The sequence below is a fragment of the Eurytemora carolleeae genome, unplaced genomic scaffold, assembly GCF_000591075.1.
Source record: "Eurytemora carolleeae unplaced genomic scaffold, Eaff_2.0 scaffold559, whole genome shotgun sequence".
Taxonomy (NCBI): Eukaryota; Metazoa; Arthropoda; class Copepoda; order Calanoida; family Temoridae; genus Eurytemora; species Eurytemora carolleeae.
In genome coordinates, this window is record NW_019396544.1 from 45981 (window position 1) to 58240 (window position 12260).

Below are 12260 nucleotides of genomic sequence, written 5' to 3' on the forward strand. Positions count from 1 at the left end.
GGCAAACGAACTAATTATGTGCATCAAACAGTATATTATAATCCTATATCTTTGCATCCTGATTGTGTTAAACTTTATAACTATCAGAATTCATAGTTAGATTGATGAGATTAATAAGATAAAAGTAAATTAGTTCTTATATTTAAAATTTTAAATGGTTTAGATCAGAAGGTTCTTGAGCTGAGGGAGAGTAACGAGGAGCTTGAAGAGCTCAAGAGGATGACGGAGGAGCAGAAGATTGGTCTGGAGCAGGAGCTGGAGCACCTCAAGTTGATCAGCAGGCAGGAGAACGGCAGCAGGGGGGACATGGAGAAAGAGTTGATAAGTCTCAAGGTATTTTTTCTTCTTTTAAGCTCACACGTCTTTAAAGTGTCTGCAAGAGTATTTTCAAGTGGACCATTCCATGTAAAGATGCCTTGCGTACATTGTGAACTGAATGCAGTTGACGTCACTTGTGCCGTGCTAAAATTCCAAATATTTCACGTTCGAAGTCGTTTTCAAATGTTCGAAAGTAAATATTTATTGCGGAGTCTGTCAGAAAGTAAATATTTATTGCGGAGACTGTCAGAAAGTAAATATATAAATATTTCTCGAATATAAAACAGCTTGCAATGAAGTGTTCAACAATTACAAGTGTTTCAGTAAATAAACAAGCAAAAGTCTACCAACCTTGATTTCTTAAAAGTTTAAAGGGTGCCGTTGTGAATTGGGGATTTCCCTCTTTAAATGGAAATTACGCCTACAGTCCCTTTAAAAGTGCCATTAACCATTTATTATTTATTATTTATTATTTCACCATGTTTAAACTTTTGCGTGTTTGATGTGTAGATTGTAGATACCTTTGTCTACATAAAAATAAAAAATACGACATTTGCTATTCTACAAGGAAAGATCATCAAGAAACTGGAAATCCTTTGAAATTGATTTTGATTAGAAAAATTGAAAACTTAGCAGAAGCCACCTGTTCCCCATTTTAAAGTGTATTTACCAAATATGTGTTTAAGCCTGATAGAAAGGGGCCGGTATAAGATTTTATTTTAAAGACCGCATTTAATGAATTTGAGCCAGATCGTTAAACTACCTACTGTAGATTTAAATACTTATCTGTAGTGCTGCAGTGTAGTTTTCATAAATAGAACATGTAAAAATCCTGAGTCCAAATTTAATGAATTTGAGCCTCGTCTCAAATTCGCAAAAAAAGCGGTTTCAATTGAGCTCCGGCTTAAATCTGGAAACATTTTAAATTCGGCCTCTAGATCTCCGATTCAAGATACGTAGTCAAACCGTCTCTAGACTTCGCTCAAATTTATTAAATTTGTTATTTTTTATTCTCAGGATCAGTTGAACTCTAAACAAGCTTTGCAAGATCAAATGGTAACTTACGAGAAGGAATTGCAATCAAGGTTCGTCAGTTACGAAAAGTACGATTAACTTGTTTAGGAATTTTTTTTCTTCAAGTTTATTACGTCATTTTCCCTTATAATCAGAACTTAACATTTTCCCAATTATGATTATTTGATGGTTTTTTCTTTCGATATTTTAACAATTATTTTGATTATTCCACTTTCTTCCCCCACATTTCTATATTTGATTAGTAAAATTATTTTTTCGAAATGTTTCAGAACCTCACAATTATTTTCAATTGTTCAGATTATTTAGTAGGTAGCTTATACTAAACTATGATGATATATTAAATATATTTTTGTCTACTAGGATATCTGAGTATGAAGGAGAAAAAAGCAACCTGGAGAATAGGTTGAGAGTGGAGGAGGAGAAGGTGCAAAACCTGCAGGAGGAGATCAACAACCTCAACCTCCACTATCAGGAGGAAGCGGACAGACATAAACAAGATTTAGAGATGAAAATCAGGTTCGAAACACATTAATACATAAATCTCACTAGATTGTTCATTTGACGTACTGTCCCGTCTTGCCTTAAATTGTCTGTATGTGAATTGTAAACCAGAGATACAGGCTCAACCTCAAAGGCTGAGACTGTAACTTGATGACCTATAACATTTCCAAGGTCGAATTGAGTCTACTGCTTTGATTATAGGTTTTTATGGCTTTTTTATTGATTGGGAAGAGAAACAAAGTTTATTGTTGGATGGAATCATAAATGTAAGGAAACAGACAGTATTAATTCCGTACAGTCGTTTCTAACCCAGTAGGTTTCAATACGGTTCAGGATCTTGGCCATTTTTATTTCATTAGGCTTTTAGGGCGCTTCAAGTGTTTATAATTTACGATTTAAAATTATTTTCTTCTTCTAAACTTTATTGACTTTTTTATTCATTAGGCAACGATGGAGATTTGTCTTTAAGATTTAGATTTTGTTTATTTTGATATTTGGCCACTTAAATGGACTGTTAGTAAAATTTCATGTGAACCTCCATGTAAAAATAGCATTTCTCGATTCACAATTGTACCTCTGATGATCAAGTATAAATTAGATATGAACATTTAGAATTTTGAAATCTGATAATTTACTATTGGGGTTTCAAAAAAATATTTTGTGCAATTCTATTGCAGGAAAACATATAAGAATATAAAAATAACACCTTTAAACCTAGAAAAATAACAATATCTGCCACATTATTGATCAGAAGATTTTAAGGTTACCGTTGTGAATCGGGCATTGTCATGTTTGCATAAAGGGCCACTTGAAATTACGCTTGCAGTTCCTTCAAAATCTAGATCCTCAGATATGAGCTGAAAGTGTGGTTGTGAATTATTGATGACGCACTTTAATTAGATTAAGTAAACAATAACTTTTAAATTGCAGGCTGGAGAGGGAGAAGGAGAACTCCCAGAAGGAGTTCAAGATGCAGAGTATTGAATACGAGAAGAGACTCCAGGATCAGCTTCAGGAGAAAAATTCAAGGTAAAATAATATCGACAGATTGATTGAGATTTTCAAAAATTACAAGAATGACAACTTTGAGAAGGAGGAGAGGGGGGGGGTTGAAAAATACCACCTAAAGGGACTGTACACTTAATTTAAAGTGACACACATGCAAAGATTGCAATGTCCGATTCATAACGGTACCCTTGAAACCTTTATCTGATTAATTATATGAAAGATAATGTCATTTTTTAAGGGTTAATAGTGTAAGTCTGATTATTTCAATATGTTTTCCTCCAGTAAAAATGCCCAAGTAACTTTTGGACAGAAACCAAAATTGAAAATAATCATTTTTCAAAATTATTAACACTAATATCCAATTCATACTTGATCAGACAAAGCTTTTAAGGGTAACGTATTATATCAGGCATTGCCATCTTTGCATGGAAGGTCACTTAAAGTTATGTTAATAGTCCCTTTAACTGTCAAACTAACTATCCTCTTTTTCCCTAGAATATATTTAAGGATGACAATAAGATTAGCTCTGATCACATCTTATTGTTAGTTCATAAAAATTGGTTGCTGGTCCTAAGTCAGAAACATTTTTGAATCTCAATTCCTTATTTTTATATTATTATTTTATTATTGATTTTATTGTGTTTTTTTAGAATTGATCAGTTGGTCCAAGAAATGGAATCCTTCAAGAAAGAGCAGGGTCAAATTGTAAATTCAAATGAAAAGGTACTTTTCATTTAACAATTACTCTAAAGGAGGTCCAGTTTAGAATTAGTCAGGGTGAACTATATTCACTTCAAGTTTCGTTCCCCGCTCTTCACACAAAAGCTGTAATGCCCCTGAAATATTTTTTTGAAGTGTATCTAAATGCATAGTATTTTGAGGTTCCTTTTATAGTTACCCTCTGCCCAGCGCCAATGGGGGTTGACATTTAGATATTTGGGAAGTGGAATGAATATTTGGGCATCAAACTGGTATAAAACTTCCTAAAAATTCCTTATTTACTGAGGGGGGAAAATTGATTTTTGATGGGAGGGGGGGGGGACAATTTTTCAAGAAAAAGTATTCCCCAGGTTGGATTTTTTGACGAATATTGACGTCACTTCCAAGCGCGATCCTACTTATAGTAACAGCATTAAGGTTCTTATGTACAAAAACTATGTGACTGTTACAAAGACGAGCTCCTTTGGCGTTTTTTTATTGTGATATCGAAAGAATCGTTGCGCGCTAAACTTAATTTTATTTTTTAGGAAATATCAAGCCTTCAGGCACAAATACACTCTATATCCTCATCCCTGGCCAAGAGAGAAAACGAAATAAGGAAAATCATTTTTTATTGTTTCTTGGCTTTTATTAATGATGTTGACGCGGATCCAAGTTTTAGTTTAACATTACTCTGAAAATATAAATGATTTGGTTTATCAGGAATCTTGGGGAGAAGCGAGAACAGTTAGAGTCAATATTAGAGGAGAAGGAGAAAGGAGTTCAGGAGTTGGAGACCCAGCTGGAGAACAAGGAAACTGAGCTTAAGGAGGCTCATGTTAAATCTGCCAAAATCCAGGAGAAATATGAACACCAGATTTCTGAACTAAAAGATCAAGTAAAAGAGTTTACAAATACCCTGACTCTTCGGAACCAGGCCTTTGACAACCTCAAGCAGGAGTTGGAGATTAGTAAGACGGAACTAGAAACCAACAAATTAGTATATACCAACAAAATGGCGGAACATGAAAAGAAAATGGCCGACATTGAAAACAAGATGGCTACTGCTGACTCAGAAGTAAAGAAACTGAGGTTAGTTATCAGAAGTGACTCAAAACTTTTTGAGTCAAACATCATATTCTTCGTCTTTAAAGTTTGAAATTAATAAATAAATTGAATTGTCTAAATCTCTTATAATAATATCAGATATCAGAAAAATTTAAATAGTTTGGATTGACCAATTGATTGATTTTTTAATAAAAAGAGAGATTGACTGATACATGATCAATTATAATATAGTAAGAGTCGGGACAGGTTGAAGAGTTTGTTGGAGGAGAAGGAGAAGGCCTTGAAGGATCTTAATCAGCAAAAGGAGATGATATTCGGATCTCAGGTAAGCAAAATAGGAGGGTTAAGGAAGGGATTGATTGGCTTCTTTGTGGATTAATTGCTTGATTGACATGATTATTTGATATATAAAATATAAAAAATATAAAATCTCATGAGCTCGAGGTTCTGACAACAGATGTCTTCAATAGAGGTCAAATAAAGTTTTTTTCTTGAAGCTGATTGTGTTCAAGAAGACATCTTCCGGCTTTTGGACATTTGACATTCCGTAGCTTTTTGATTTGGTTTGATTTGGCTTTATTTAATTCATTTAATTTAATTGGGTTTGGTTTGTTTCAGGAGGAGCTGAACACCCAGACACAGGAACAAGTTCGAACTCTCTCTGCGGAGATTGACCGGCTTAACCAGAGGAATTCAGTTCTAGAATCTGAAATTCAAACATCTAGGTAGAAATAGATTTAACATTTTTCCCGTTATTCTCCATTTTTTTCAGGGGCATTTTTTGGGGTCGGTGGTAAGAAAATTTTGGTTTAACAACTGGGGGGGGGGAGGGGGGTTGACAAAGTGGACATGAACTGGCAAGTTTCCAACCTTATGGGTTTTTTTTTACCAACGAATCAATTTCCCCCCCCCCCCAGAAAGGGTAAAAAAATCGAACGAATTACTTGAAATCTGTGAGGAGTGACTTTATTTCTAGAGAAGGGCGGAGACTGGGGAAAAATACATTATATTTTAAGAACATATATTACTCATACATTCTGTTTTTTAAAGTTGTACATGTTTTTAGTGAAACTTCAGCCACCCTGAGGATTGAGAAGACCGACCTGAAAGATCAGCTGGAGAAGATGTCGGTGGAGATGAACAAGATGAAGAAGGAGTCCGAGAAGTTCTCTGAGAAGCAGAGTATGCTGGAGGAGGAGAGGGACGGGTTGAGGGAGGAGATAAACCAGCTGGAGATAAGTTTTGTCGAGGTTGAGATGGAGAGGAAAAGGTTGGAAGAATCTTCAACTAATTCCGCAGAACTTCAAACTATACTCAAGCAAACAGAAAGGTAGAGTTCTTTGAATTGGTCTTCTTTTAACTTGTATTAGGCAGAAGAAAATTAAAAATATTGTAAATATTGTAAACAGAAATCTCTGAATTTGATTTTTGCAACTTACAAGGTTTATGAGATCAATAACAGAAACTGCTCAGTTGTGAGGTACTTGTTACCTAGCAATATTAATAAATCTATTAATAAACGGATTGAGACTTTTCGTCTAAATAAGTAACTATTAACGATTTTGATTTTCGTGTAAACAAAATTTGTTATAAAAATAAGAAAACTTATTTTTGAGGTTGCACATTTTCGGTAGAAAGTCTAATGGGTCGGGTATTGAAATGAGAAAATAAGATCAGTTTAACTCTTATATAATAAATAAATTAACTTAATACATTTTCTAGTGAGCTGTTGAGTCGTAACGAAGAAATTTCGTTACTCCAGATAAAACTTGATCAGTTGGAGAACTTGAGCTATAACGAACTTAAGGAGGAGAATGCAATGCTCAGGAATATACTTCATACATTTCATACAATTAGACAAATATTATTTCATTTGGACTATGTTCTTTATAGGGGTTCAAGTGGATATTTATTTAAAAAGAGTGTTACAGCATTGTATGATCATTGATCAAGAAAAACTAAGATCTTAATTAAATTGTTGTTTCTTTATATAATATCTTCCACATCATTGTTCAAGCTAAACTAAGATGATATAAATTAAATTGTTGTTTCTCTGTAATATCTTCCATATCATTGGATAGACAAGGGTTAAATGAATTTCAGAATTAGTCCTGTTTTAAATCAGGCATATCCATTTTTAAATTAAGAATTACTGAAATATGTTGAAGGGTCATTCTTTTTAGGTTTTTTTAAATAATGAAGTGTTGTGCATAGTGAGAGATTAAGTCAGTTTGAGGAAGAACGATCAGAACTCGGACATTCGGGGAATAGTAATCATAATGATCAAATAGAGAAGCTTCAAGATAATCATGCAAAAGATATTGCAAGGTGATTATTTTCTTATAAATGTTTATAGGTTTAATTGATAAGATTTTTTTCTTCTTTTTTACCGAACTTTTCCAAGCAATAATTACGAGGTGCTCTTCTAGGAGACTACTTAGTAATAGCAAGTTTTAACAGCTAGCATGTAGGAGAACATTAAATCTTAATAAAATAGAATATTGGTGTATTGGAAAAGTTCGTTTTTCAAGTATCATTTTTTTGAAATAAATCTTCCCACAAGTAGCAACTTTCCAAATGGTACTAGCTTAACACAATAATCCTGTATCTGGTCCAGGTTACGGGAAGAGATCTCTAGCCTGGAGGTTGAACTGGAGGACTGGAGAAGAACTGGAGGATCTGATTTATCTGATGAAACTGAACTCCGGTTGAAGAACCTTATCAGGGAGTGGGAGAGGAAACTAGCGCTCAAAGATAACGAACATATCCAGGTATTCACACTTAATAAATTATTATTATTTTTTTCACTTCTTTCTCAAGTCTTAAAATATTTCGCTTAACATCATTCTGACCCACTCGCACTCGGATATTGCAGTATGTCGTAAAGTTAGAAGCTAGGTCAGAATTTCAGTAGAGGGGATGTTGCAGATAGACGATGTAACTTTACCCTTTTTTTTGAATTAAAAAATATTCCTCAAATTTTCAGAATTTTGGAAGCATTGCGCACCTTTATGTGCAAATACATCTTACCACTTTCATTATGCAGGAGCTTGAAAATATGAGGGAACAGCAGGAGCTGGAGATAAAACGGATCCAACAGGAACATAGATCAGCAATTAGCAGGTATAAGATCAAGATCATCAATTAGCAGGTCAGAGATCAAGATCATCAATTAGCAGTTAAAAAATCAAGATCATCAATTAGCAGGTATAAAATCAAGATCATCAATTAGGAGGTAAAAGATCAAGATCATCAATTAGCAGGTAAAAGATCAAGATCATCAATTAGCAGGTATACGATCAAGATCATCAATAAGCAGGTAAAAATTCAAGATCAGCAATTAACAGGTGAAGAAACACAGATTGCAAAATCTGGATTTTTAGATCAGCATTTAGTAGGTAAAGGAACATAGATCAGCATTTAGCAGGTAAAGAAACACAGATCAGCATTTAGCAGGTAAAGGAACACAGATCAGCATTTAGCAGGTAAAGAAACACAGATCAGCATTTAGCAGGTAAAGAAACACAGATCAGCATTTAGCAGGTAAAGGAATACAGATTAGCATTTAGCAGGTAAAGGAACACAGATCAGCATTTAGTAGGTAAAGAAACAGAGATCAGCATTTAGCAGGTAAAGGAACACATATCAGCATTTAGCAGGTAAAGGAACACAGATCAGCATTTAGCAGGTAAAGGAATACAGATCAGCATTTAGCAGGTTAAGGAACACAGATCATCATTTAGCAGGTAAAGGAAGAAAGATCAGCATTTAGGAGGTAAAGGAACACAGATCAGCATTTAGTAGGTAAAGGAACATAGATTAGCATTTAGCAGGTAAAGGAACATAGATCAGTATTTAGCAGGTAAAGGAACATAGATCAGTATTTAGCAGGTAAAGGAACATAGATCAGTATTTAGCAGGTAAAGGAACATAGATCAGTATTTAGCAGGTAAAGGAACATAGATCAGTATTTAGCAGGTAAAGAACATAGATCAGTATTTAGCAGGTAAAGGAACATAGATCAGTATTTAGCAGGTAAAAGATCGTGTTTTCCATTTTATTTCATTTATCATGATCTTGGACTTTTTAAACTTTGACTTTTGTATTTAAATTCAATTCCAGAAGCGGGATTGTTCAATAGCTCCTTGACCTAGCCGGGGTATGTCATTACAATCCCTTCCATAGTTCTCAAAGTCTACGAACTTAAGGGACAAGTTATCACTTTCTTTCTCCGAATCATTGAAAATACATTTTTGATTTATTTTAATTTTTAGGTTTACGGAGGAGATGAGGGAACATCAGAGGATAGTTGATATGCTGGAGGGGGAGAGGGATGAGTTGAAGAGGAGGGTGGGCGAGGGGGAGAAAGAAGAGGAGGGGAGTATGAGGGAGCTCGAGTTGAAGCAAAGGATCGAGGAGCTTGAGGATAGGATTGTCAGCTTGTCTAGGGATCAGAAAAAGGATTGGGGTTGGGATGATGGGGATGAGATGATGAGTATGACAGATGATTCTCCAGCTATATTTGGAGTTCCAAACCATCAACCTCATCCAGCTAACTCCAAACCAAACCATAATAATTCAGTCAAATATGCGGTAAGCTAAAACAATCGTAAAATCGTTAATCAATCAATCCGACTGTAATTTCTATGATCAATCAATTGACTAACCAATCCGTATTTAGTCTTTATAATCAAATCAGTCTGTAGTTCCTAAAATTAATCAATCAATTAACTAAGATTTGTCTTTAATTCCAATAATCAAGCGATCAATAAACATATTCGACTACAGCTACAATAATCAATCAAATAACAAATCCGTCTGAAGATCTTGTTATCAATCAATTTATCAATCCGTCTCGATGATCTGAAAATCAACAAATAAGTTTTAAGTTCCTGTAATTAATAAATACATCAATCAACCCGTCTCTTATTTTATGATCAATCAATAAACGGGTCTGCATAGTTAAAATTCTATAATTAATTAATCCATTAATCAATCCGTCTCTTAATCTTCTGATCAATCGATGAGTCTGCAGGTCCAATAAATAATCATTCCATCAATCAATTCGTTCTTTTGGTCTTATGATTAATCAATGAATGAGCATTATTGAACAATAAATGAATGAGTCTGTGGTAAAATTAATCCATTTTAATCAATCCTTCTCTTGATGTTATGATCAATCAATGAATTAGTCTTTAGGTCCTGTAATTTATCAATCCATCAATCAATTCGTCTCTTGTTTTTTATGATCAATCAATGAGTCTGTTGGTACAAAAATGAAATGAGCTACTGACAAAATGTATCAGAGTATGGATGAGAGTCCTGAGTTTGAGTACCTGAAGAATATCCTTTATGAATATATGCTCGGAAGACAACCTTTAATCCTGGTTAAGGTAAACACGTACTAGTCCCTGACAAGGAATATACAAAAGAGATTTATAGTCAAATAAATAGTTTTTATTTACTAGCTTCTAGGGCGCTGCTTTTTATTAAACATTTTAGCTTTTAACTGTTTCTCTTCCAGATGTCATTAAATAAAAATAAATTATTATTTACTAACAAATTTTAGCGGATTTTTCTGTTTAAATTTCTGCATTCAAAAATAATGTCAACCCTTTTTTTCCGGGCAATATTTTTCATTAAAGACCATCCATTAACCAATTTCCTGGGGTCATGTGGGTTCAGTCGTTTTGAAGGTTATTGGATACAAACAAACAAACAAACAAACAAACAAACAAGCAAACTATATTTATAGATTTACACAAGTTAACACTGGGGTTGAATCATCAATTCTGTTTTTCATTTATCGGAACTAATTAATTGTTAATTAATGATTGCATTTAGTTAATTCTGAAAATCTAGGTGTTGGCTGCAATTGTGAAATTCACGCCGGAACAGGTTTCTGAGATTATACGAGCAGAAGAGAGGAAACAGTCCTACCTTGCTCCACTAGGATTATCCTAGCTAGGTAGTTTACTACAATCCTTTATACCTTGCTTCCCTAGTATTATCCTAGCTAGGTAGCTTACTTAAATCCTTTATACCTTGCTTCCCTAGTATTATCCTAGCTAGGTAGTTTACTTCAATCCTTTATACCTTGCTTCCCTAGTATTATCCTAGCTAGGTAGTTTACTTCAATCCTTTATACCATGCTTTCCTAGTATTATCCTAGCTAGGTAGCTTACTTAAATCCTTTATACCTTGCTTCCCTAGTATTATCCTAGCTAGGTAATTTACTTGTGGAACTAACATCTACTTTTTTACTCTACAGAGGTTTGGTCCATCACCATCACTGAATTTTAAATCTTCAATTTGTACTCGGAGTACATACGCTGATGTAAAGTAAACTGAATTTACTTCTACACATTTTATTTACCATACGAGGGAAGGGGTGCAGGGCCGCCATGAACTAAATGGTCTCCAAGCCTCCGAATTCGCAGTTTAGTATTTAAAATGACTTGGCCCTACACCTAAACGTTAGAATAGATATTATAGAAGAAATAAATAACATTTTTTAAATAAAATATTTAATATTTAAATAGTTACAGTGTTTTCTTGAATATCGGAAAAAATATGGCATTACTTATAAACTACTAAATATTTTTTTTTAAATTTTATACATTACTTCAATATTATCTATTTTAAACGTCAGGTCAGGTAATTTTAAAACTTATCCGTGAATCCACACATTTTGCTGGGCTCATGGCGTCCCTGCACCCCTTCTTAACGATACAGAAGATAAGAAATAAATAAACTGAAAATACTATTTTTATTACGTAAACGATGCATTTCATGCATTTACTTTATCACCTGTATTTCATGCTTGTATATACGATGTAAGTGTAAACTGTTAATCTTCTAATTAATGGTATGTTCTAGGTTCTCTGTGATCTCTTCCAGTATCTGTGATTTAGAAACTATATAATTAATTTCATCTGTATCTAGCTCCACACTACATAATATACATAACTTTTCAATACATAGGTTCTAATTTAATATCTAATTGTAATCTTGACTCATAGGTATTGATCAGTGATGTACATGGAATTTTTTCTTTCAAGGGGGGACTCAGCGTCCGTTGGGGCCTGTAAACCACCTTGAAACTATAGATTTTTTATTGAACACGGTGGGCGAAGACCCCATCATCCCCCCCCCCCTCCCTGTGGACATCTCTATTATATTGATCATAATTTACCAATGTAATCAACTCCTTACCATCATAGTTTTGATTTCAGTTACCCAATTTCTCACGTATAGCTAGATTTTAATTATAAAATAAATGGTAATCTTTTTATCAAATTAAGTCGCTTTCACTTTATTACTATAGATTAATCAATTACTAGTTCTACTGATCACACAAGGGTGCTACTTCCTACATCTAGTTATTAAATAAAAAGGGTCCTCAGACCTTTTCAAGCCATATTTTTCCGAGACAAGAGTGATTAAATACTGAGATAGATGTTAACATATAAATGTAAAAAGTTCCTCTCTATATAACTTATTGTATTTATATCTTTAAGCAGGGGTATATATATTTTTTTGGATTTTCGTCTACCTTTTACATTGTTTTGCTAAATTGGGGGTAATAAATGTAAAAAATATAGGAAAAGGTAAAAAGATCAATTTTATAT

At 33.8% G+C, this 12260-nt stretch overlaps 1 protein-coding gene across 7 annotated transcripts in view; it reads left to right on the forward strand.

The window, feature by feature from the left end:
* LOC111705220 (golgin subfamily A member 4) overlaps positions 1-11715 on the forward strand; it is a 29907-nt gene extending 18192 nt beyond the window's left edge. For 5 of the 7 annotated variants that reach the window (XM_023477699.1, XM_023477701.1, XM_023477700.1 and 2 more), the window contains 18 exons: positions 164-333; positions 1336-1403; positions 1714-1869; positions 2785-2883; positions 3513-3585; positions 4110-4180; positions 4285-4653; positions 4861-4954; positions 5248-5354; positions 5696-5959; positions 6352-6456; positions 6844-6957; positions 7247-7400; positions 7676-7752; positions 8904-9222; positions 9936-10022; positions 10492-10597; positions 11509-11715. In XM_023477699.1, coding sequence (XP_023333467.1) covers positions 164-333; positions 1336-1403; positions 1714-1869; positions 2785-2883; positions 3513-3585; positions 4110-4180; positions 4285-4653; positions 4861-4954; positions 5248-5354; positions 5696-5959; positions 6352-6456; positions 6844-6957; positions 7247-7400; positions 7676-7752; positions 8904-9222; positions 9936-10022; positions 10492-10593 — 2429 coding nt within the window. In that variant the 3' untranslated portion in view covers positions 10594-10597; positions 11509-11715. Of the gene's footprint in view, positions 1-163; positions 334-1335; positions 1404-1713; positions 1870-2784; positions 2884-3512; positions 3586-4109; positions 4181-4284; positions 4654-4860; positions 4955-5247; positions 5355-5695; positions 5960-6351; positions 6457-6843; positions 6958-7246; positions 7401-7675; positions 7753-8903; positions 9223-9935; positions 10023-10491; positions 10598-10900; positions 10972-11508 lie in introns of all 7 variants that reach the window. The other 2 variants (XR_002765964.1, XR_002765965.1) reach the window with 2 other exon arrangements.
* Positions 11716-12260: the final 545 nt, after the last annotated feature.